Source organism: Benincasa hispida, chromosome 2 (assembly GCF_027475165.1).
Source record: "Benincasa hispida cultivar pf3 chromosome 2, pf3_genome.v1.1, whole genome shotgun sequence".
NCBI classification, from domain to species: Eukaryota; Viridiplantae; Streptophyta; class Magnoliopsida; order Cucurbitales; family Cucurbitaceae; genus Benincasa; species Benincasa hispida.
The window spans coordinates 41,116,188-41,142,000 of NC_143479.1; the positions used below are offsets into that span (position 1 = coordinate 41,116,188).

Sequence of the window (25,813 nt, forward strand, 5' to 3'; positions counted from 1 at the left end):
TCTCCCACTAGATAGCAGAAGAGTTCTCGATGTCTGGCCTACACAGATCTTGTGACATCCTAATTTTTTATTTTTTTTTAAAAAAAAAATTATCATCTTGTAAAATTTAAGGGTTATTTTGTATTTTTATGTTAAATTGAATTATTGTGCAAAGATAATTCAATTTTAAAATTTTGCTTTGGTAAAGAATTTTGGTATTCAATTTTAGTTTAAGGAAAATTTGGGATTCATTTGAAATTTTAATTTAATTTGGAGAATTGAATTAAAAATGGGGACTTTGAATTGTTTAAATTTAACGAATGAAATAAGTTATGTGTGGGAACAAGTAAATAGTTTAAATTTGGAGTGAATTTGGAGAATGAATGAGCTGTTTGTTATGAGTTATGTGTTGGACTATGTTCTATAATGTATGATATTTATGTTAGTAATAGTTAGCCCCTAATCGTGGACATGTACCTACCAGAGGTTCATGTTTCCTATGGGATTCAGGAGAGGTTACTGTCTCCTTCAGGATTCATCAAAGGTTAGTGATCTCCTTCAAGATTCACAAGCGGTTGGTGATCTCCTTCGGTATTTCACCAGAGATTGGTGATCTCCTTCAGAATTTCACCAGAGCTTAGTGATCTCCTTCGAGATTTCACTAGAGGTTAGTGATTTCGTTTGGGATTTTACCAGAGTTTCGTGGCTACATCTAATCTACAGTAGGTTGAGTTAAACTATCACTAGATAACCATTCAGAATTAGTAGAAGTTTTTGTACGTCTCACTAGAAGGTTGCATTTATTGAACATAAATGCATAGGCTGACTCCGATGGTGGGGTTACTCATTGAGTATTTTATACTCACCATTTCTCATGTTTCTATTTCAGGAAAATGTAAGAACATACAGGCGAATGACAAGTAGAATCCGTGATTGAGCCATTAGAACTAGTCAAATACTTCTGCTCATGTTTTTCCATGTTTTCTTTTAATGATTTTAAACTTAGCCAATTGTTGAATGTAGAGAATTTTCAGTTTTTGCACTTTGGATGTTTCGGATGATGTTTTTTTGTGAAATTTAATTTTTCTTCTACTTTTACGAATGGCTTGTTAAATGAATTTCATTTACCTACTTTTAATAAAATTATTTGTTTTATAGTCTTTATTTGACTTTTTCCAAATCATAGAAAAGTGTCAATTTGAAATGTATGCATGCATGTTTATAGTGACGACCTAGTTTAAGTTCTAGGGAGTCGGGTCGTTACAATTGGTATTAGAGCAGGGTTTTATTTAACTCAGGCTCATCTCAGACATTCATTTCATTGGCATTTGTAACACATGCTATGTTAGAGTTAGAACTCTTACATTTTGTCCTATCAATTTCGACTCCATCAAGAGAAATTATGTTCGCTAAAGAAAAGATAAAGGCATGTAAGATAGAAAGTGAAAATCATACTTTAGATGTGACCTTAATAGTTCTAAACATGCGTTATTTTGATGTGATTTTGGACATGGATTGATTGGCTTGGAATCATCCTAGTATAGAGTGCTCCCAAAAAGAGGTGGTTTTCAACCCTCCTACAAAAGCCAGCTTTAAGTTTAAAGGGGCTAGGACCGTGGTCCTGCCCAAAGTAATTTTAGCTCTAAAAGTCAATAAGTTGCTTAAACAAGGTACTTGGAGTATCTTGGCTAGTGTGAATGACATCGAAGTGGTTGAGGTCTCCCTGGTTTCAGAGCCAATAGTAAGCGATTTCCCATATGTATTTCCAAAAGAGCTCCCAGGTTTGCCATAGAGAGACAGACTTAGAACCAGACACAACTCCTATCTCAAAAGCTCCATACAGAATGGCTTCAAAAGAGTTAAAGGAGCTCAAGATTTAGTTGTAAGAGTTGTTGGATAAGGGTTTCATATGCTCTAATGTATTACCTTAGGGTGTACCCATGCTGTTTGTCAAAAAGAAAGATGGATCGTTGCGACTCTGCATCAACTATAGGGAGTTGAATAAAGTGATTGTAAGAAATAAGTATCCACTCCCCTGGATTGATGACTTGTTCGACCAGTTGTAGGGAGTTACACTGTTCTCCAAGATTAACCTCCGATCCGGTTACCATCAATTAAGGATAGAGGACAGCAATATACCTAAGACAACTTTTCTTTTGAGATATGGGCATTATGAGTTCATCGTAATATGATTCGGTTTGACTAATGCTTCTATGGTATTTATGGTTCTGATGAATAAATGTTCAAGAAATTCCTTAACACTTTTGTGATAGTTTTCATAGATGATATCTTGGTATATTCCAAGATGGTGGTGGAATATGAGGAGCATTTACGAAAAGTTTTGGAGACTTTGAGATTGAATAAGTTATAAACTAAGTTTTCTAAATGTGAGTTTTGTTGCAGCAGGTGTCCTTTCTAGAACATGTGGTGTCAAGAAAAGAAGTATCTGTTGACCTCGCAACTTTTAATTGTGATGAATTGACGACTCAGAACTTTTAATTTCTTTCTAGCAAATTGTACTTGTCTACTTTGCATAATAGTAGATTAGGTTGCAAAAATTAGATTTTCTTATATTAAATGAAGACATTTTTTGAGTTCTTGCATGAGTAATCTAGTTTAAAATCTTCCAATAAATCTGTCTTTAAGTATAGGCTTTCCAACTTAAAGAACATCACAACGAAAGAACACTAGAATTTAATGAAAATGAGGATAAAAACATGATAATCGCCGTCAAGGAAGTGCTTTGACTAATTTAAGGTTAATTGGAATATAAAATGTTGATTGACTAATTGGGCAATTAGGCATTGCTTAATAGTTTGTGGGATTGACTATATTTTCCAGGAATCTTTCCATAGAGATTTAACAAGTATATTTTGTGCTCAATTTTTGTATGTCTCAAAACAATAGGAATCTTCATTTTCTTTTCTTTTAATTTATTTTCTTTTAATTTCTTTTACAAACCAAAGCCCCCCCTTTCCAAGGAATTTGTAATTTTATTTATTTGTTCAATATAATCGGTTCCTAAGGTTTGACCTCGGACTTGCCACTTTATACTACCAGTTGGTATAAGAAATAGGTTCGGTGATTAAAAAATATTATTTATTTAGGCCAATGGTTTATTAATAACATAAATATCCTTCCTAAATCGGTTTAATAGCTCTAAAAAACAACTAGTTTTATATCCTTAACTCTATCTATTTTATACAATTCTTATGCATAAAATGTTTGTTTCATAGGTAAATTCATCCCGAAAGAGGAAAGAGTCATTTTGGAGAAATTTGAGCTAAATAGAGTTAAAATTCACCTTGGAGTCGATTAATTTGAAAAAGACACAAGAAATTAAGAAAATACCATCCTAGTAGCGCCACAAACCCACTTACATGCTACTGTTTGATAATATTGGAAATGTGCAATCTTCTTCCGCTTAACTCAGGGTTGTTTAGCTACTTAATTTGGTTAAATTTATTATTTTGTCGGAATCTAGTGTACAAGCAGTCCAATTAAGCGTTCGGGACAAAAAGGCGCTAAAATGATTAAGTTAAGAGCTAAATTGATCAAATGACGAAGGAATGAAGGATGCTGCCTTGCGAGTGTCACAACGCTCTAATTAAACATAAGTCCAATGCTAGCTCAACGCTATTGGATAGAACACTCGGATGCAGGCCAGAATTGCAACACTGCCCCAAGCATTGCAACGCTCTGGAGATGCCTCAATACCACTGTCGCACCACTTGTCAACGTTGCACCTCCAATGTTGTAGGAAAGAATAGGCAGCGCTGCAATGTTATGTGGCTTTATGGACATACTATTGGAGATGATGCCCTAAAATCTCATTGGGTCCTATAGTTTGTAAACATTATATTGAAAAAACGTTTGTGATGTAATAATATATGATATTTTCTTCATTGTTGTCTATGAAACATGAGATGTTTTAATTGCTTTACCACAAACCAATAAACTAACATCGTTGGTTGTCGTAGTAAATTAAGCATGTATGTGGAGACATACAGGTGGATCATGTCTTAAGTGATAACCAAAATGCTCTGTAGTATATGGATATAGGTGGGAAGGGAAACCTTATCCTAGTGACACTACAAATGCGGTCTGCTTTGTAGAAGAGTTACATATGTTATGACTTGCTACAGATGGTCTGATCCTGATCATTCATGTGGAGACATGCGAGCGAGGGCATCCTATATAAAGGAGTTTGTATAAAGACTAGACCACGAAGTGTTATAGTCTCATTATATAACGTCATTCATGACAGAGACTTCACTTCAATAGGATGATCATAGGTAACATGACCTCAATCTTGAGTGAGTTGCAAACTCCTGCCTTTGAGGGCAGTCCTTTGATTTGCATGGGATCGAGTGGTCAGATTGCCGACTCAAACCTACCACTTTGGGGATTTGTCTGATTGTGGAGCTGGGAACTCAGCTACACAAGATGGAATTCTCTCCTTCCCTGAAGCAGGGGTAAGTAGATAGATTGCTCCCTTAAGGGCTGATTTCAGGGCTTGAACGATGTGGCGCCACACACCTTCTCATGACCCGAGAGGTGTCCACACATAGTAGGACTATGTTGTATTCTTCATTAGAGCGATCAGTGGTACTTAAAAAGTTAGATGTAACTATAGGAGCAAAACGGTAAATTGGCCCAGCTGTACTTACAAGAATCTGTGAAGGGTTATCGTTCTGTTGATTAGTTATCTCTTATGAACACAGAAATATATCTGTGGTGAGAAGAGTGCAATTTTCGATCTTTAGTGGAGTGCCTGGCAGTTAACCAGTGGTGGATCTCATGGCTAAAGAGTTTACTCAGCTATTCACGCGAGCTTCAAGCCACAGGTTCATAAGGTCCCCTTGGTAGCTCAATGGATTCAAGTTGAGAATCAGTTTTTGGGTCAGTTTGAAATGTTCAAATTGACAAGAGGGAGTTTGATTATATATGATATGATTAAACTGATCAATATGTGATATTTTAATACATTAACCACAAACCAATAAACTAACTTCCAAGGTTATCGTTGTAATGTAAACATGTATGTGGAGACATACATGTGGATCATGTTTAAGTGATAACCTAAATGGTCTGTAGTATATGGATAAGGCTGGGTACCTTATCCTGATGTACTACGAGGATAGCCCGCTTTGTAGCTGTTACAATTGTTGTAAAGGGTTACAAATGATCTGATCCTGATCGTTCATGTATTAGACATGCGGGCGGGGATATTTTATACAAAGGAGTTTGTATAAGACTGGACCACGAAATTTTTAGTCTCATTATATAACACCGTTCATAACAGAGACTTTCATTTAACCAGGATGACCATAGATAACATGACATGAATCCTGAGTGAGTTGTGAACTCCTGTCTATGAGGGCAGTCCTTTGATTTGTATGGGTGAAAGTGGCCAGATCACCGACTCAACAAGTCTACCATTTTGGGGATTCGCTTAATTGAGAAGCTGGGAACACAGCTACATAAAATGGAGTTCACTTCTTCCCCGAAGTAGGGGTAAGTAAATAAATTGCTCGCTTAAAGGCTTATTTCGGGTCTTGAACAATGTGGTGCCATACCCTCTCTTGGCCCGAGATGAGTTTAGTCATAGTGGGACTATGATCTATTGTTCATTAGAGGGATCAGTTGTACTTAAGGAGTTAGAGGTAACTACAGGGGGAAAACGGTAATTTGGCCTAGCTATACTTACGAGAAAATTGTGAAAGGTCATCGTACTATTGATTGGTTATATCCAATGGAAACAGAAATATATTTGTAGTGGGAAGAGTGCAGTTGTGGTCTTTAGTGGAGTGCCCGACAGTTAACGGATGGTGGATAATATAATTAAAGAGTTTAATTAATTATTCATGTACCGTTGGAGCTTCAAGTTACAGGTCTATAAGGTCCCCTTGATGGCTAAAAAAGATATAGTTGGCAATCAGTTTTTGGAATAATTTGAATTATTCAAATTAATAAAAAGGAATTTAATTATATATGATATGGTTATATTTATTCAATTATATACGATATAATTGTTATAATGTATTCAACATTATAGTATATTTGGAGGAAATAAATATTTAAATGAGATTCAAATATATTTTCTATGAATGTGATTCATAGTTTTTAAATTTAATATAAATATGATTTATATTAAATGCCATAAAATAGAGAAAAGGAACTATAGTTTATATTGTATATGATACAATATTGAAAGTATAAGTTATGTGTTATATTTTATATAACATATAGTTTAATATAAGTAAGATATGATAAGTTAATTATCATATTTATTTAAATTTATTTTATTATTTTAGATAATAATTCCTAATTTCTCTCCAACCACCTTAGTTGGTGGTTAATTAGTTTTATTATGGCAAATGGGATAAAAGAAAATAGTTTACTTTATTCCTCAAGAGACAACACTACATGACTGGCACTTTTACTGTACGATTGAAGAATATAAACGTTTTGTGTTCTCAATCTTCTTCCTCCTCCAAACTCAAACAAACCCTCTAAAACAAAATAGTCATAGTCCACCACTCCTGTACTCTCACCCTAAGTATACCGAAGGCTCCCTATGGTAGTGTCTGTTTTGGTTCGTGAAGTTTTTGAAGAAAGTCTTCAAGGGTTGCTGTGTTCAAGTTCATGACTTTGAAGGATTTACAAGAAGAAAAGTTCTTTAAATGTAGTATCTCGAACTCTATTTCTTTATAAAGAGCATGTTGTAATTTGTTTATTAATATATATATTGTATGTTTACTGTAAATTTAGTTTTTCAATCAAAATGACATTTGGACAATCTGCTTCCACTCAAGGATCTCTGTAAAATCAGTTCCTTCAATAATTTGTTTTAATGGAGGAATGCCTTCCTCTTCATGTTATATTTGACATAACATGTACCAGTCATTGATGACGTGAGATTCATTTTAATGGAAGAATGTCCCCCTCTTTCAAGTTCTATTGAAAACCAAAACGTTCGAGATGCCTATAATAGATGGGTCAGGGCTAACGAAAAAGCTAAGGCCTACATTGTAACGATTAGACCTTTCGAGTACTCTGACAAAGGTCGTTACAACTAAATACACATTTAAAGCCTAACAATTTTAATCTTATCAAAAAACACCTTGAGTGTCAGTAAAATCCAATTTCAACATCATGTTAGGTTTTATGTCCTAAAACTCACAATTTGTGAAATGATAAATATTTTCTATAATCAATAAACTTATTATTGATGTCATAAATTGTAGATATGAAAGTCTAAATCCAATAAAGTAAGACCCATGACTATTACATGAGTACTTGAACTTTATGTGGAGGCATAAGAGTGGATCAGGTTCGAGTAAATAGTCAAAATAATCTATAGTACATGAATAAGGTTGGGTACCTTATTCTGGTAACACTATTGGATGCGGCCTACTCTGTAGTTGTTACAAAGAGTTGTAAAGTGCTACGTAGGATGTGATCCTAATTCGTACATGTTATGACATAAGAAGTAGGGGAATCATATGCAATGAGTTTATAACGTTGTTTACTGTATAAGGCTGACAATTTCACTCTTACTTTATAACGTTGTTTACTGTATAAGGCTGATAATTTCACTTAGATGACATAGGTAACTCGATCTTAATCTTGAGCCAATTATGAACTCCAATTTATTCGGGATTATCCTTAGATTTGCATAGGTGAGGGTTGGCTCAACAGTGCCGGCTCAATAAGCCTTCCATTTCAGGGGTAAGACAAAATAAATAGCCGGGGATATAGGGTGCAAGACGAAGTTCACGCCTACCCGATTTACGGATAGGAGAAAGATTGTTCTCTCAAGTACTGGATCCAGATCATGAATAAGAGGCCCTACCCTCTCACTAGGCTGAGAGAGTTTGGTTTAATGATTGGATCACGAATCAGTTGTTCATAGATCATCGGTAGGAATTTGAGGAATAAGACGTAATCTCGAGGGTAAAACATATATTTGACCCAACCGTTATTACAAACAACCTTTGAAGGGTCGATTTGCTGATTATGGTTAAATCATGTGGACATAATATATCTATAGTGAGGAGAATGCAACTATGTGCTTTAGTGGAGTGACCCATTAGTTTACAAATGAGGACTAATCTAGTCTAATGAGTTTAGCCAATTAATCTTGGATCATTGGAGCCCATGATCTGTAGGTCCGTGAGGTCCCCTACTAGCTCGTAATTGGATTAGCTCTAGAGTAGCGTGATAAGTTAATTTGAAATGATCAAATTAGAATTAAGAGAATAATTGTTATATGAGATATAATTATTTGTTTAATTTGAGAATTAAACGAAATAAGAGAATTTATATTTAAATATGATTTAAATATATAAAGATGGATATGTGTAAAAATTAATTTAATATTTGATATTAAATCAATTAGTTTTATTTAAAAATTAATTTATGAAATTAATTTTATAAAATTAAAATTTTCAGTTTTAAAATGAAAGCGGATTTTAAAAATTAAGTTTTGATTTTGAGATAAATTGGAAAATTGGAAAAAAACTATGCACAAATGGAATATTCAAATATTCCATTATCTATCTTCTTCATGCTCACACAATACCCATTTCCTCTTCTTCATCAACTCCAAGTATGAGCTGCAAGTCATGCAACATTCTTCTTTGCATGTTCACCTACAATAAATAAAGAAGAATGGAGTGTTTTTTAGGCATGCAATCAATAGAATTTTAGTTTAAAATTTGTGGAGAAGAAAGTGTTCTTCAACAAGAGTGCTGCTGTGAGCAATTCTCCATAATCCCTTGATTCAAGCTTGTTTTGAGTCCCACAACTCAATCTAGAGCACCAAGAGAATAGTGGGGAATATCTTGAGGTGGTCCACAATGAGATTCAAAGAAGATTATAGTTGGAGATTGAGCTTTGAAGAAGTTTTACAAAGGTACATCATGAAACTCGTTTCTGCAAGAGCATGCTTTATATTTTGTCAACATTAATGAATAAAAGTGCTTAATGATCCTTATTGCTGATACAATCCTACAATTGGTATCAAAACGATCATCTAAATAAGTTGGAAAACAATTCATTACTACCTTGTGAGTCCTATCTCGAGGGTAAAATGACAAAAAAATCTTTTTCTGAAAAAGGTCTTAGAGCCAAAAAACCCTTAGACCTGATTCACTCAGACCTTTGTGGGCCTCTAAATGTTAGAGTGAGAGGAGGGTATGAATGTTTCATCGGTTTTATAGATGATTATTCTAGGTATGGGCATATTTACCTAATGCACCAAAAGTCTGAAACTTTTGAAAAGTTTAAAGAGTATAAGGCTGAGGTTGAAAACCAATCAGGTAAAAAGATTAAAACATTTCGATCGGATCGAGGTGGTGAGTATATGGACTTAGAATTCCACAACTATTTCATAGAACATGAAATTCAGTCTCAACTCACAGCCCCTGGCACACCTCAGCAAAATGTTGTGGTAGAAAGAAGAAACAAAACTTTATTGGACATGGTTCATTCCATGATGAGTTACGCTCAGTTATCAAATTCTTTTTGGGGACAAATACACTATTACAAAATCAACATTACTTGACACTTGCAGTTTTTAATTACTTGACATTTCATTGAAAAAAATGTCAAGTAACGACCTTTTAGAAAAGAAAATGTCAAGTAAAAGGGTTAAAACAACGGAAATTGACGGAATGTTTTGGATATTTTCATACGATCCATTACTTAACACGTTTTTTGTGTCAAGTAATATAAGGTCTTACTTGACATGTTTTTCGTGTCATATATAAGAAGCTTTTACTTGACATATTTTTCGTGTCAAGTAAAATATAAAAATAATATATTTTTTTAATCTTTATTTTTTTCCCTCCCTCCCCCATTTCTATTTCCCTCTCAAATTTAGTTTCCCTCCTACCAAAATTATTATTTTAAAGTTAAATTTCCTAGACAAAAATTATTACTTTCAAATTGGAAGGGGAAGGGTTGCTTTTGGAGATTTGGGGGGAAATGAATTTAATAGAATGAAATGAAAAATGAAAAAAAATAATAAAATAAAATAAAGTAAATATGTTATTATATTATTTTATATTATTTTTTTCCTTTTCTTTTTTTTCCTTTTTTTTTGTCTTTCTTCTTTTTATTTCTCTCTCCCCCTCTCGGTTCACCCTCACGCCGTCGAGACCTCCCCCCCCCCCCCCCCCCAATCTTCATCTTCTTCGTCCGCTGCCCAGCCCCTTCACGCCGCTCGCGGCCCTTTGCTGCTATCGTCGATCGTCAAACCCGTGCCGTCAGTTTCGTCGACGGCGGCTTCCATCACGCAAAGGGATGCCAAATCCGCCAGTCGTCATTCACGTTCAAATCAAACCCGATCATCAGTTTCCATCACACAAAGTGACACCGATCATCAGACCCGTTCACGTCAGTCATCATTTTTCGTTTCAGACTCACCAGATCCGACATCCAGCCATCGTTCTGCTTGGTTTTGCCAGTCGCCGCCATCGAGAACTCCACGACCGATGGGGGATCTAGTGGGTAAAGAGATTCATGAAATTTTCTTTTGGTTTTCTTTGGTTAATTTTGGTTACCCACTTGATTTTGGTTTTGATTTTAATTTACCCAATATGGTTGGATGCTAGATTTGGAGGTTTGAAGGTTTTAAGATACTGTCCAACGGGTCGAAGATTGTTTTGGTGTGTCATAAGTCATTTTTTAGAAGATTTGAAGTTGTTTCGAAGGATTTTAGCGAGTACGAAGGTTTTGAAACCCTTTTTGGTTGATTGTTATTTCTAGAAATTGGTTATGTGAGCTTTAATTGACTTATGCATAGGTTGGAGTCCATTGGTGAAGTAATAAAGCAGGTTTGGATTTTAGCCTAATTTTTAGGTAAGTCGTGTTGGTAAGTTTGGAATGATTGGTCTGTTGGATTTGGGCTTAAAAATTAAAAGTGATTTTTGATTTGTGTTCTATGATTTTTGAAGCATTGGAAACAGTTGAGTTGTCCAATAGGTTTGACACCGATCTATGCAAGGTTTTGGTAAGTTTGGAGGTTAATATTAATAGTTCTTTGTTACCCACCGAAGTATTGGTCAAATAATTGAGTTATTTTCAATTTTTGATATTCAATTCAAAGATTTCAAGGGATTGAAAGTAAAGTTAACGATGTTTGGACATTTTGATAGATATTGAGGGCTTGAAACTTTTTTGGAATTGTTACATAGTTGGTGGAATTTGCTTTTTGTAACCATTATTATTGAACTTTTTGTAGGTCGGATTACTTTGTTGTAGTTTTGAAGTGGCAATCGAATGATGTTTATTTAATGCATCTGTATGATATGTGTATTAATTATTGACTTTGTATTGTAGTGCCCTTTACAAGTGGGAACTGTCGAATGTGGGTATTACGTTATGAGATATATGCGAGAAATTGTGACTAAAGAGAAGAATATTATAATAGATGCAGTATGTCTTTAAACTACTTATATATATTGTAACATTATAAGATAGTGTAAATAGTAAATAAATATGTATATCTCACTTTCTATGTTTTATAGATTGATATGAAGAGCTCGTACTTGCAACTTGAATTCGATGAAGTACGCGTGGAATGGACTGAATATTTAGGTCGCTATATCTGATAGACTTCCTATAAATTGTGTATATGGCTACATGAGAATGCCCAAAACTTTTTTTGTGTAAATGTTTTGTTCAGCCATTATAGGTTATATACTTCAAAAAAATGTGTGGTGGTTGATAGAATTTTAGTCTTGTGATTTTTGGAATACATAGTATAGATTGGTCTTATAATTTTGGAATTATCATATATTGGAGTGGGTTGATAGAGTATATACTGTTGTACGATTCGTCTTGTAAATTTGGAATCGTTAATATAGACATGAGTAATAGAAGAATGGAATTGTTTATTTTAGTATTCTCAATTGATGAAATATATGTGCAACTGTTTAGTTGATGAAATTGTCTTATTGGAACAAACGTAATGCAAGAAATAAGAAATGGAAATTAAATTTGAATATTTAATTTAGAAAAAAAAAAAAACATAGATGACATTGGAAGTGTGTCAAGAATGAGATTACTTGATTATTATTCCGTATCAAGATTAAAATATATTTGACAAATAAAAAATGTCAAGAGTAATCACAATAATAAGTGTCAAGAATTAATACACTTGACATGTCATTAGTGTCAAGTATATTATATTTCTTGACACGAAAATTGTGTCAAGAATTATTTCTCTTGACGTTTTTACAGTATCAAGTTATGACATTATACTTGAAAGTCGAATAGATGCCGCTTTTATTAGCGTCAAGTATACCCTCTACATGACATTGGAAAAACGTCAAGTAATCCAATTTCTGGAGTAGTGGCAGTTGAAACTTCGGTGTATATTTTGAACATGGTTCCCTTGAAAAGTGTTTCTGAAATGCCTTACGAGCTCTGGAGAGGACGCAAAGGAAATTCACATCACTTCAGGATTTGGGGTTGTCCAGCACATGTATTAGTGCAAAATCCTAAAAAGTTGGAACACAGTTCAAAAGTATGCCTATTTGTAGACTACCAAAAAGAAAAAAAAAGGTGGTCTCTTTTAGGATCCTCATGAAGACAAGGTATTTGTATCGACAAATGCAACCTTCCTAGAGGAAGACCATGTGAAGAATCATCAACCTCGCAGTAAGCTAATAATACAAGAAATGTCCAAAGAAACGACAAATGTATCAACAAGAGTTGTTGATAGAGCAGGTCCTTCAACAAGAGTTGTTGATGAAATTGGGACTTCACATCCTTCTCAAGAGTTTAGAATGCCTCGTCGTAGTGGGAGGGTTGTGCAACAGCCTAACCGGTACATGGGTTTAACTAAATCTCAAGTCATCATACCAGATGATTGTTTAGAGGATCCATTGTCTTTTAACCAAACAATGAATGATATAGATAAAGACCAATGGATTAAAGCCATAGACTTGAAATGGAATTTATGTATTTTTTATGTTTGAGATTTTGTAGACCAACCTGAAGGGGTAAAACCCATCGGTTGCAAATGGATCTACAAGAGAAAACGAGACCAAGCTGGTAAGGTATAGACCTACAGAGCTAGACTTGTGGAAAAAGGGTTTGCCTAAAGAAATGGGGTAGATTATGAATAAACTTTCTCTCCAGTTGTCATGATAAAGTCAATTATAATACTCTTGTCCATAACTACATTTTATGATTATGAAATATGACAAATGGATATCAAGACAACTTTTTTGAATGGCTATCTTGAAGAGAGTATCTATATATCTCAACCAGAAAGGTTTATACAATAGGATCAAGAGCAAAATGTTTGCAAACGTAATCGATCCATTTATGGATTGAAACAAGCTTTTAGATCCTGGAATATGAGATTTGACACTGCGATCAAATCTTATGGTTTTGAATAAAATGTTGACAAACCCTGTGTATATAAGAAAATCGTTAACAAAACTGTCGCTTTTTTAGTGTTGTATGTTGATGATATTCTATTCATTGGGAATGAGGTAGAATTTCTTGCTGACGTTAAGAGAAGGTTGACTTCACAATTCCAAATGAAAGATCTGCGAGAAGCACAATATATTCTTGGAATCCAAATAGTTCGAATCGCAAGAACAGAACATTAGCATTATCTCAAGCATCTTATATAGACAAGATGTTGTCTAGGTATAAAATGCAAAATTCCAAGAAAGGATTATTACCTTCCAAACATAGAATTCACCTGTCTAAGGAACAGAGTCCTAAGACACCTCAAAGGGTTGAGGAGATGAATCGAATTCCATATGTATCAACAGTAGAGAGTTTAATGTACGCAATGTTGTGTACTCGTCTCGATTTATGCTATGCCGTAGGAATTGTCAGTAGATTTCAGTCCAATCCTAGATATGATCATCGGACTGTTGTTAAGAACATTCTCAAGTATCTTCGGAAAACGAGAGATTATATGCTCATGTATGGTGCTAAGGATCTGATCCTTACTGGATACACTAATTCTGACTTTCAGACCGATATTGATTCAAGAAAGTTAACTTCGAGATCAATGTTCACTCTAAATGGATGAGCAGTTGTGTGGAGAAGCATCAAGTAGAGTTGTATTGCTGACTCCACAATGGAAGCTGAGTATGTAGCTACATGTGAAGCAACAAAAGAAGCAGTATGGCTCAGAAAGTTCTTAATAGATTTGGAAGTAGTTCCTAATATGCACCTACCTATCACTCTTACTATGCAATGAGTTTGCATAAGATCAGACCAAGAAATAAATATAAACTCCTGTTTATTCGGGATTATTCTTAGATTTGCATACTTGACGGTTGGCTCAATCGACTCAATAAGCCTCCCATTTCAGGGGTAAGACCTAATAGATAGCTGGGGACATAGGATGCAAGACGAAGTTCACACCTACCCGATTTAGGGATAGGAGAAAGATTGTTCTCTCAAGTACTGGATCCAGGTCATGAATAAGGGGTCTCACCCTCTCACTAGGTTGAGAGAGTTTGGTTTAGTGATTGGATCACAAACCAGTTGTTCATTAGATGATCAGTAGGAACTTGAGGAATAAGACGAAATCTCAAGGGTAAAACAAATATTTGACCCAACCGTTATTATGAGCAACCTGTGAATGGTCGACTTGCTGATTATGGTTAAATCATGTGGACATAATATATCTACAGTGAGAGGAGTGCAATTATGGGCTTTCGTGGAGTGACCCATTAGTTAACGAATGAGGATTAATCTAGTCTAATGAGTTTAGCCAATTAATCTTGGATCATTAGAGCCCATGATCTGTAGGTCCGCGAGGTTCCCCTACAGCTCGTAATAGAGTAGCTCTAGAATAGTGTGATAAGTTAATTTGAATTGTTCAAATTAGAATTAATGGAATTAGTAATTATGAGATATAATTACATGTTTAATTTGAGAATTAAATGGAATAGGAGAATTTATATATTTAAATATGATTTAAATATATAAAGATGGATTTGTGTTAAAATTAATCTAATATTTGATATTAAATTAATTAAGTTTTATTTAATAATTAATTTATGAAATTAATCAAAAAAAATATTTTTAAATCAAAATAGATTTTATAAAATCAAATTTTGGTTTTTGAGATAAAATTGAAAACAAGAAAACAAAACACTAAAATGGAAAATGTTGATTTCCCATTATCTCTTCACATGCTCACACAAGAAGCATTCAACTTTGTCTTGTCTTCTCCAAGCATTCAACTACCACGACGTTTAATAATAATATAATTGAGTCGGATTTGAGTCAACATCATCTAAGACAAATGAATTGATTGAGAAATAATATTCCATATTAAACTTTAGCAAAATATATGAATGATAAAACAATTATATGATAATTATTCATTTTGCACTTGGACTTGTGTATTTGATAATGTTAATGTTTTATAATTTAATACATGCTATATATAATTTTTTTATTTTATATAATTAAATTATATTTAAACAATAAAATAAGAGAAAATGTCAAGATAAAATACAAGAAATAAAAAACAAGAAATGATCGTCATAGGAGTTTGTGGTGGAGGATGGAGTTGGCCATCAGTGGTAGTGGTCGAAGGTGGTGATGGTTGCCAAAGTTGGACGATAGTAGTGGCCACCAGTGACCATCGGTGGTTATAGTTAGAGATTGCTGGAGTTGAGTGGCGGCAATGGTTGGAGGTGGTGGCCAGCGATAGAAAAAAAAGAAATATAATAGAAAAAAATGAAAAACGAGAAACAAGAAATAGTTATCGAACAAGTTCTTATTTATGTTTCTGTTTTTTTTTTTAAGATATAAGAAACATAAATAGTTACCAAACATTTTTCTTTTTCTCGTTCTTAAAAAATAAGAAAAGGAGAACATGTAATAAGAAACAGGAAACAGGAAACGAAAAACGAAAACGTTATCAAACGGGCCCTAAATAAATATTGTCATATAATTTTATAGATTATAAATGATTATATTTATAATTTTTACAGAGTAGATGGATAGCAATAGTGTTGGTTTTCATTTCTGGTGTAGTCTCTACTATATGAAAGACCAAGTTCATTACAAAACAAAACATATAAAAAGGATAGTTACCAAATCCTAACTTTATTTGAACAAGGAAACTCATAAGGGGATATTATCAATGGCTTTTAGGTAGAGATTAATTAGTATAATTTTCAAACTAATGACTAATTAAATGGAGTAGTTGAAGAAAGGTTCATGGTTAGAATTGGAACATTATTCAATTGAGTGGGTAAAGTTGGAAGATTTAATTTTCTTATCTTTTGATTTACTTCTAATGAAGAAAGGCTGACCAATTCAATCCATCTCTCTATAAATACAACACAATCCATTACAAAATCTTCTCATCAACTAAACAATTAGAAACTTTATTGAACACAAAAACAAAGAGAAAAAGAATGACAATTGTTGGTATTCTTTCAGCTGCTTTCCTTTTGGTTTTGCAAGCAACAATGCTTGCTTCTGCTTTTGATCCAAGTCCCCTTCAAGACTTCTGTGTTGCTGTGGATGAGCCTCAATCTGCTGGTACTTTTAATTTATCTTTAATGAAACTCATATCTTTCATCATAATAAACTCAATTCTAATTTGGACAAGTTTCTCATTTTTAATGTTTTTCTTTTAAATACAAACATGATTGTTTTTGTTAATCATTTTTTTTTTTGTTTAATGTTTATATATATACATATATATATACAATGTGGTTAAAATTTGTCTCTTATTTCTTGTTTTTTAATCAAAATAAAATTTTATGGATATATAATATAAAAAGTTATATATATATATATATAAAAGTTGCATGTGGGTTTTACTTTTTTTTTTTTTTTTTTTTTTTTTTTTTTTTTTTTTTTTTTTTTTTTTTTTTTTTTAATATATGGGAGTGAGAATTGAACTCTTACTCCAAGTTCGATAGTATAAACAATATAATATAACATATACATGTGTTTTTCTCATTAAGCCAATGATACTCCAAATATTTGATTTTTGTCAACACATGTCAATATTTTTTATTAACCTAACAGGTGAATTGATATTTTTTAATGTGTCGATTTTTTTTAAAAGAATATATATGATCATAATATCATTGATGTGGGCATAATCGTTGGTAAAAAATCAATGAATTAATCTGTTTTTTAAAGAAAAATATTTAAATGAAAAAATTGCTGAAAATATTTTTAAATATAGCAAAATATCATCATCTATAATAGATTGTTTATCACTTATAGACAATGACATTTTGTAATATTTTTAAACATTTTTGTTGATTATATTTCATAACAGCCTTTTGTTTTAGTGAATTTATCATTTCTTATAGGGAATCGTTTTTCTTTCTTTTAAAAATGGTGACAAAAGTCATATTAAAAAGCAATTAATTATAAAATTATTTCTTAATATGCTGAAGAAAAACAGTTAGTTAACACTGAAAAAGAGTAATGGATCAAACGGAGAATGCCAACAAGCTCACTTTATGAAGCATGCAGAAACAGAAACAGTTGAAACTACTGCTTTTTGTAATCTTAGAAACATTATTAAAAAATTAGAACAAGCAACAGAATGGATTATCAAATCTACAAACACCACTTCCACCTTTAAGTTCTTGTTTTGTTTTTTACTTTATACGCATGTTTTTAAAGTAAGCAAAAATTTGAAAATTTTGATCCTATATGGTAATCTTTTGGTTTTTGATTTTTTGTTTTTAAAAATGAAACTTATAAACACTACTTCCACCTCCTAATTTTTCCCTTTATTATCTATGTTTTGCCAATAATTTAAAAAATCAAGCCAAAATTTGAAAATTAAAAAATGTAGCATTTAAAAACTTGTTTTTGTTTTTCAAATTTAGCTAAGAATTCAACCATTATACTTTAAAAAGATGCAAATTATTGTAAGAAATACGGAGAAAATTGGCTTATTTTTTTTTTTAAAAAAAAGACAAAAATGGTTACCAAACAAAACGGAAATAACAGAGGGATTACAAATATTATTGTTTATATTCTCAAAATTGAAATATTTTTTCATGATTTTTTTTTAATGTAGTATTTGTGAATGGGAAGTTCTGCAAGGATCCAAACCTTGTGATAGCTGAAGACTTCGTTTCTGGAGGGCTCAACATAGCTGGAAACACTATGAACAAACAAGGCTCAAACGTGACTCTAGTAAATGTAGATAAACTTCCCGGACTCAACACTCTTGGCATCTCGTTGGCTCGCATTGACTACGCCCCATACGGGCAAAACCCACCCCACACCCACCCAAGAGCCACTGAAATTCTTGTGGTTGTGGAAGGCACTCTTCTCGTTGGCTTTGTCACTTCAAATCCCAACAAACTTTTCACCAAAGTTCTGAAAGAAGGAGATGTTTTTGTGTTCCCTATTGGCCTCATTCACTTCCAATTTAATGTCGGACATACCCCAGCTCTTGCATTCGCTGGACTTAGCAGCCAAAACCCAGGTGTTATTACCATCGCTAATGCTGTTTTCGGGTCCAATCCCCCAATCTCCATTGATGTTCTTACTAAGGCTTTCCAAGTTGACAATAATGTCATTCAAGCTCTCATGCAACAATTTAAAGCTTAACAACACAATTTACAAACGTATGGTTTTTTTAATAATGCATATCTATATATGCAAATGTAGGAATATCTATGAGTTTTTAATCATGTGTTGTATTTCTGTCGTGATCATCATTTGACTTTTATCAAACTATAAAACATAATATTTTCGGAATAGACGTTTGTATGTTTGCAATTCAAGTTCCTTAAAATAATTTATATAGTTTATTTTTGTTAGAATATGCTTTGTAATACTCTCTTGTTTTCTTCTCTTTTGGGAATCATAATTTAATTAAAGAGGGTAGTTAATGAAAAATATTGTATTCTCAAACCTCGTACAAAGCACAAGAATATAAATATTTTAAAAAAAATAAAAGATATACGTACATATGTATATTATGCCTATATGACTATAATTAAAAGATATACATACATAAATAAATTAAAAGTGACATATATTTTTATCTTTTAAAATTGAAGGTTTGAGGGTCATCAAACTCCGATACTCCAAAATTGCTACACCACAAAAATTAAAGGTAGTTGCAAAAATAGCAATGGGACTTAAAATATTTGTAGATATAGCACAATGCCAAAGAAATTTCAGATATAAGAAAATTTAGATTTTGCTTTCGAAATCTATAAAAAAATAGACCATATTGATAGTATGAATCTATCAATGATAGATTATATTATTAGTAGAAGTCTATCAGTAATAGAGTATATTGTTTATAGATTTTATTATATTTACAATTCTTCTAAAAAAATTATTATCTCTAAAAGTGCTATTGAATGTAATTACCCAGAAAGTTATACGTATTTAACTCTATGATATTTTCCCCCCAACAACTTTACAATGTATCTTTTTCTTTCTCATTGCAGCCAATTCAAGGATAATAAAAAAAAAATGAAATTTTCTTATTTGATTGTTTGACTTTGCAACTTTTCTTATCTAAATTCATTTTCTTAAGCAACTCATGCGAGGAGAAAGAGTAACAAGTGTTTTGTTCACTTCCTTTCCACCGTCTTATATTGAAGTAAAACAAAATAGTTTTTTTTATCGGGATAGTGGCGAATATAGATATTAGATCCAAAATATTAGCAGATATAATATAACGTAAAAAAAATTATAAATATGACAAAATTTAAATAGTCTATGAGTGATAGACCATATTATTGGTAGGAGTCTATGAGTGATAGACCATATCACTGGTAGGAGTTTATCAACGTGAAGTCTATCGTTGATAGACTAGGCTATATTTATAATTTTCTTAAATGATGTTATATACTTGGTTATTATTAATAAAAATGCTACCAATTGCAATTACTTTTTTTATTTTGTCTTCTTTACTTTCTTTTTTCCGTAACACATGAGTATTTACACGAGATTTGAACGAAGAAATTTAATTCATGAAATGAACTTAAATTTGTAATATGACTACGATACAATCTCTAATATTGTCCTATGATTTATGCACATTTTGACTCGAGGAATGTTCACTACAGTCCTTCATATCGAACTTATTTAGTTTGTTAACCTTGTATATATTTTTTAATTAACCTTTGGCAAATTGATTTTGTACGTTTGATCTATCTTTAACTCGTTGATCTGAATTGTTAATCAAAATTTGGATAGTTGACCTTGTACATTTTATTAGTTTTATCTTTTCTTCAAAGTCTTTTAGATCTTCAAAATGATTTTGATCTACAAAGTCCTACGAATTCCGAAATATTTAGATCTTTAAACAGATTTCAGTCTTCAAAGTCATATGATCTCCAAAGGCTTAGATTTTAAGTCTTCTAGTCTTCAAAGTGTCTTTCATGTTTAAAGAATGTCCTTAATGCCCCCACATTTCTACAATTATGCTAACTTTGGAATAAATGTCAATGCATCATACTATAGTCTAAAAGTTATATTATATAGTTTATATGATCGATGTATTTAATTTTCATTAGTTTGTAATATAACATATTATATTATATAATGAAAATGAAAATGCATTAAGCATGACATTACTTAGTAAATATAAATGTTATATTTAATTAATGTCTATAAATGCATGATGATAGATTTTATTTTTTTTCATTATTTTATAAGTGTTATAAAGTTAATGAATTAGACTTAAGATCTATAATCAAGAGTTGGATGCAAATATAAGTTAAAATTATTTTTAAATGACTTAAAATTAATTTTGGCAAGACCTATGTTGAAATATTTCTAATATGATTAGGAATAGGTTAATTTTTTTTCTAATAGGATTAAATTGGAAGTAATAAAAGATTAAATTTATAAAATAATTGTCCATAAAAGATATTTCTCTAAGGAAGGTTCTGTCTAGGCTGGGGTATTTAAGCTGAAGGAAACGGAACCACCCTACTTGGGAGTTATTCTAGAAGGTGAATTAAACAAATATTTTATAAACATGCAATACATTATTAGGTTTATTAAAGTGTTTAATAAAAAATAATCATATATTGTTAAACTATCCAATATATAATAGTTATATTGGACCAATTTTGTTAAACACTTAAATAAATTGTTAGCCGGATTTATCTAAGTAACGAACCCTAGGTTTAAAACACTTAGTTGGAGGAAAATGATGTATATGATATGTCAATTTCCTTTCATGTATGATGTCACCCTACATATTGCCTGTGACATCGTGCTTAACATTGTATTTTATGTTAGATCCACCTCTTTCTTTTCACCTACCATTTTGGAGATGAAATAGAGTGAGAATTTGGGAACATAACTACACAAGATGAAATTCTCTATATCCAACTTTTGGGTTAAGTAGAGTACCTACCCTCTCATTTTTCCAAGAGGGACTTGGTTTATGGTAGGATCATAAATAGATTATTCATTAAAGAGATCAATGCAGTCCAGGAGTAAAAGGTTACAGGGATAAATGATAATTTCCATGCTTAACCTATAAAGTTACAACATTATGAATGCTTTATGTACTTTTCTGTGCTGTAAATTCTAAATAAAATCAAAGTAATAGGTGTTCAATCTCTTCTGTTGGGAATTCGATCCCTTCCAATTTACACTTTCTTCAACTTTATTTTTGCATTCGCAGGATTAATAGCCAAATTTATGTCAATTCTAATATTCAATATGTCTTTTATCATATCACCTATTATTATTTGATGCTTCTCCATTTAACCTCAAATAATTATGTCTTCCACGACCTCTTGATGAATTAGAGTTTGAATTACTCTCATCAAAATTTCTTTTATTGTAGTTTCTTTGACCTCAACTTCTGAAATCACTACGTCCATGATTGCTATCATGTCCTCAACCTTGTTTTTCCTTTTCTTGGTGATCTTCGTTATCTCTCATTTGCAACTCTGACTAAAAAAGTTGCTTAGTTGTTTGTTTGTTCTTCTTAACAAGCTTCTCTTCATGAGCTTGTAAAGTACCCTTAAGTTGTTAAATAAATATTGTACTCAAATCCTTTTATTCTTTAATAGCGACAACGATGAAATTAAAATTTCCATGCATCGAGAGAAGTATCTCTTCTACTACTTGCTCATCATTTATTGTCTCTCTATTTATATTCATTTCATTTACTACTGCTAGCAATCTTGAAGTATAATCTGAAACCAATTTAAACCCCTTCATATGTAGTGATTCATATTCAACTCTCAATTTTTAGAGGCAAACCTTCTTGACTTGAGATGAACTCCTTTATAAGTATTCTCCAAAATTCGCCATGCTTAGCTTGTAGTGGTTCATCTTCTCAAAATTTGGATCATCAATGGCTGTTGAATGATAGTGAGAGCCTTTTGGATTTTCTTTCTTGTATATTGCAAAGCTTCTTATTCAGCATAATTAAAAGTCGCATCACTTTATAGTTCTTCATAACCATTATCAATAATGTCTCATGCATCTTGTGAACTAAGTAGAGCTTTTATATGAATTCATCAACTGCTATAATTTTCTTACATAAGTCGAGGTACTTAGAAGGGAACCAAATTGTTATTTACCATTTGCGAAAACAATTCTTATTTTCAAACTCAAGCTCTGATACCACTTTATTGGAAGCGTGTGATGGACACTTACAAATAAAAAATTAACAAAAGAATATTTGAAAGAAAACAAAAATAATTATATTTGAAAAACTTTTCAAACTTGATTCACACCTTTTATTTCAATTACGTTTATCTATTCTTCTTAACACACTTAATTAAACAGTACAAACACTAATCCTATTTAAATGATTCTCATGGACAAATCTAGATTCATAACTCTCACCTTAGTTAAACACATTAAATGTTTTAAAGTACTTAAATTCATTAACGTATGTAACTCTTTAATACATGAGTCTACCAACTTTCATCCATTAATTTACTTAACTCTCAAATGTCTTAATTCATGTATAACTTATATATCTCAAAATTAAAACATTCTTTTAACTTGCAACATGTTAATTTAAAGATTATATATGATTACATTTATGATTTGGACAAAGAAGATGGATGGCAATAGCGTTGGTTCTCATTATTTCTCATAATATCCCTACTATATTAAAGACCCAAGTTCATTAGAAAACAAACATATAAAGAAATATATTGTGCTAAAACCCAACTTTATGTCATCAAGGGACTTATCAGGGAAGATTTTAAATGGCTATTAGGTAGATATTAATTAGTAGCATAATTTTCAAACTAATGACTAGTAAATGGAGTAGTTGAAGAAAGGTTCATGGTTGGAACATTATTCAATTGAGTGGGTAAAGCTGGAAGGTTCAATTCTCTTAGCTTTTTATCTACTTTCACTTAACAAAGCCTGACCATTTCAATCCATCTCTCTATAAATATAACTCAATCCAATACAAAATCTTCTCATCAATCAAATAATTAAAAACTTTATTGAACACCAAAACAAAAAGAAAAAAAATGACAAGTGTTGGTCTTCTTTCAGCTGCTTTCCTTTTGGTTTTGCAAGCAACAATGCTTGCCTCTGCTTTTGATCCAAGTCCACTTCAAGACTTCTGTGTTGCTGTGGATGATCCCAAATCTGCTGGTACTTTAATTTCTCTATTATGATCTTATAGTTTTAAAATATTAAGATTACATATACAGCTATATATTAGTTTATATATTTAGTTAAATTTTCTACTAATATTTCAAAAAATTAAGCAAAGTTTTAAATCTAAAGAAAGTAAATTTTTGTGTTAGGTATTAAAATGTAACTAGAAATTTAAATATTTTCTTTAATATAAGTGAAACTATAATAGAACGACTAGGAGAACATAAAGCTAAGAAAATAAAATCATTATCAAATTGGACCAAACGACAAGACAAGAAGAAATAGAAAAAACATTATCGAAAAATAATATTGTTGTTTGTTAATCTCAAAATATAGACATAATTTCATGATGTTTTTTTAATGTAGTATTTGTGAATGGGAAGTTCTGCAAGGACCCAAAGCTTGTGAAAGCAGAAGACTTTGTTTTTCGAGGGCTCAACATAGCTGGAAACACAATGAACAAGCAAGGCTCAAACGTTACTTTAGTAAATGTTGATAAACTCCCCGGACTCAACACTCTTGGCATCTCTTTGGCTCGTCTCGACTTCGCCCCAAATGGGCTAAACCCACCCCACATCCACCCAAGAGGAACTGAAATTCTTGTGGTTGTGGAAGGCACTCTTCTAGTTGGCTTTGTCACTTCCAATCCCAACAAACTCTTCACCAAAGTTTTGAACAAAGGAGATGTTTTTGTTTTTCCTATTGGCCTTATTCACTTCCAACTTAATGTTGGGCATGTCCCAGCTCTTGCATTTGCCGGACTAAGTAGCCAAAACCCAGGTGTTATTACTATTGCTAATGCTGTTTTTGGGTCGGATCCTCGAATCCCCATTGATGTCCTCACCAAGGCCTTCCAAGTTGACAACAATGTCATTCAAGCTCTCATGCAACAATTTAATGCCTAACAACATAATTTACAAATGTATGGTTTTTTTGAATAATGCATTATATATGCAAATTTAGGAATATATATGAGTTTCTATTTTGCTTGTGTTGTTTTTGTGTTGTGATCCTAGCTTAACTTTTGTTAAACTATAAAACATAATAGTTGGAATAGAATATGATATTAATACCCCCTTGTTTTCTTTTCTCATTGGGAATTATAGTTTTATTAACCATTAAAGAGGGTAGTACTCTCAAACCTCGTACAAAACACAACAAAGATATAAATATTTGGTTGAGTCTTCTACCTAACCCCTATTAATAATTGTAGGCAACAACAAAAATAAAATAAAAAGAGACGTATATTACAAAGGTGATACCATGCAACATGACTATAATTTAGTGATAAACCACATATATTTCTTCCTGAGGGATTTAGGTTCATCAAAATCCAATAATTCAAATTTGTAATAAAAAGTTATATACAATCTTAAATATATGCTATTTTCACCCAACTTTCAAGGCATCTTTTCTATTAGATATTAAAATTAAATTAACCTTCACACGTGAGAAGCTTTTCAGTCAATTGGTTATTTAAGATGATATCACAGTAGATATTATAATTAAATTTACCTTCATCCATTAGTTTAAGCTTTTGGATCAATTGGTTTCTCATTACAACCAATTCCAATTCCAAGCATAATAAAGAAAAAAGAAACTTTCTTATTCAATTGTTTGACTTTGCAACTTTTCTCAACTTAATTCATTTTCCAAAGCTAATTTAGTTTGTTGAGTTTGTACATTTTGATTGACGATTGGCATGTTGATTTTATATGTTGAATCTACCTTTGGCTTGTTGACATTGTTGATTTTAGTTTAAACTTTTCTTTAAAGTCTTTTAGATTTTCAAAAAGATTTTGGTCTTCAAAGGTACAATGATCCTCAAAGCCTTGAGATCTTCAAAAAGATTACGGTTTTCAAAGACTTAATCTTCAAAATCTCTTATTTTTGAGTCTTCTATTCTTCAGAGTGTCTATGGCCTTTAAAGAATTTCATGATCTTTTGGTCTTCAAGAGCATAGAAGATTCTTCTGGTCTTATAGAAGAAACGTCTTTTGAATGCTTTGCATTCTCAATTTTCTAATCTCTAAGAATGAAGAATATCGAGCTCTTCTAGTTATAGAATTTTTTCATTTGGGTTGCGTTAGTTGGGGCTTAAATATCCTTTAGGCCCGATCATTTGTGTTTGGATTTGGTTGAATTTTAGCCAAAATTAGGGTATTCTACACAGAGAAATTGCAATAGATGACTAAAGGGGGGTTCATTTTGAATAATATCTATTTTTAATT

At 32.0% G+C, this 25,813-nt stretch overlaps 2 protein-coding genes and 1 long non-coding RNA gene across 3 annotated transcripts; all 3 read left to right on the plus strand.

Annotated features, from left to right (window-relative positions):
- The first annotated feature begins 10,050 nt into the window (after nt 1-10,050).
- On the plus strand, nt 10,051-11,885 carry LOC120069845 (uncharacterized). The gene is made up of 3 exons (XR_016527900.1): nt 10,051-10,497; nt 11,329-11,424; nt 11,517-11,885. It is a non-coding gene; the product is annotated as an uncharacterized LOC120069845 (long non-coding RNA).
- Nucleotides 11,886-16,334: 4,449 nt separating this feature from the next.
- LOC120069842 (germin-like protein subfamily 1 member 17) lies at nt 16,335-18,726 on the plus strand. The gene is made up of 2 exons (XM_039021660.2): nt 16,335-16,527; nt 18,038-18,726. Exons 1-2 carry the CDS (start codon nt 16,401-16,403, stop codon nt 18,574-18,576), a joined length of 666 nt encoding a protein of 221 aa, XP_038877588.1. The 5' UTR covers nt 16,335-16,400; the 3' UTR covers nt 18,577-18,726.
- Nucleotides 18,727-23,351: 4,625 nt separating this feature from the next.
- LOC120069840 (germin-like protein subfamily 1 member 7) lies at nt 23,352-24,655 on the plus strand. Its single transcript, XM_039021657.2, has 2 exons — nt 23,352-23,577; nt 23,950-24,655. The coding sequence occupies exons 1-2, from the start codon at nt 23,451-23,453 to the stop codon at nt 24,486-24,488; spliced, it is 666 nt and encodes a 221-aa protein (XP_038877585.1). The 5' UTR covers nt 23,352-23,450; the 3' UTR covers nt 24,489-24,655.
- The last annotated feature ends 1,158 nt before the right edge of the window (nt 24,656-25,813 follow it).

Coding starts and splice junctions, on each gene's coding strand:
- LOC120069842 (XM_039021660.2), top strand. CDS start 16,401: ATGACAATTGTTGGTATTCTTTCAGCTGCTTTCCTTTTGGTTTTGCAA. Junction 16,528..18,037: donor GGATGAGCCTCAATCTGCTG/GTACTTTTAATT, acceptor TTTTTAATGTAG/TATTTGTGAATGGGAAGTTC.
- LOC120069840 (XM_039021657.2), top strand. CDS start 23,451: ATGACAAGTGTTGGTCTTCTTTCAGCTGCTTTCCTTTTGGTTTTGCAA. Junction 23,578..23,949: donor GGATGATCCCAAATCTGCTG/GTACTTTAATTT, acceptor TTTTTAATGTAG/TATTTGTGAATGGGAAGTTC.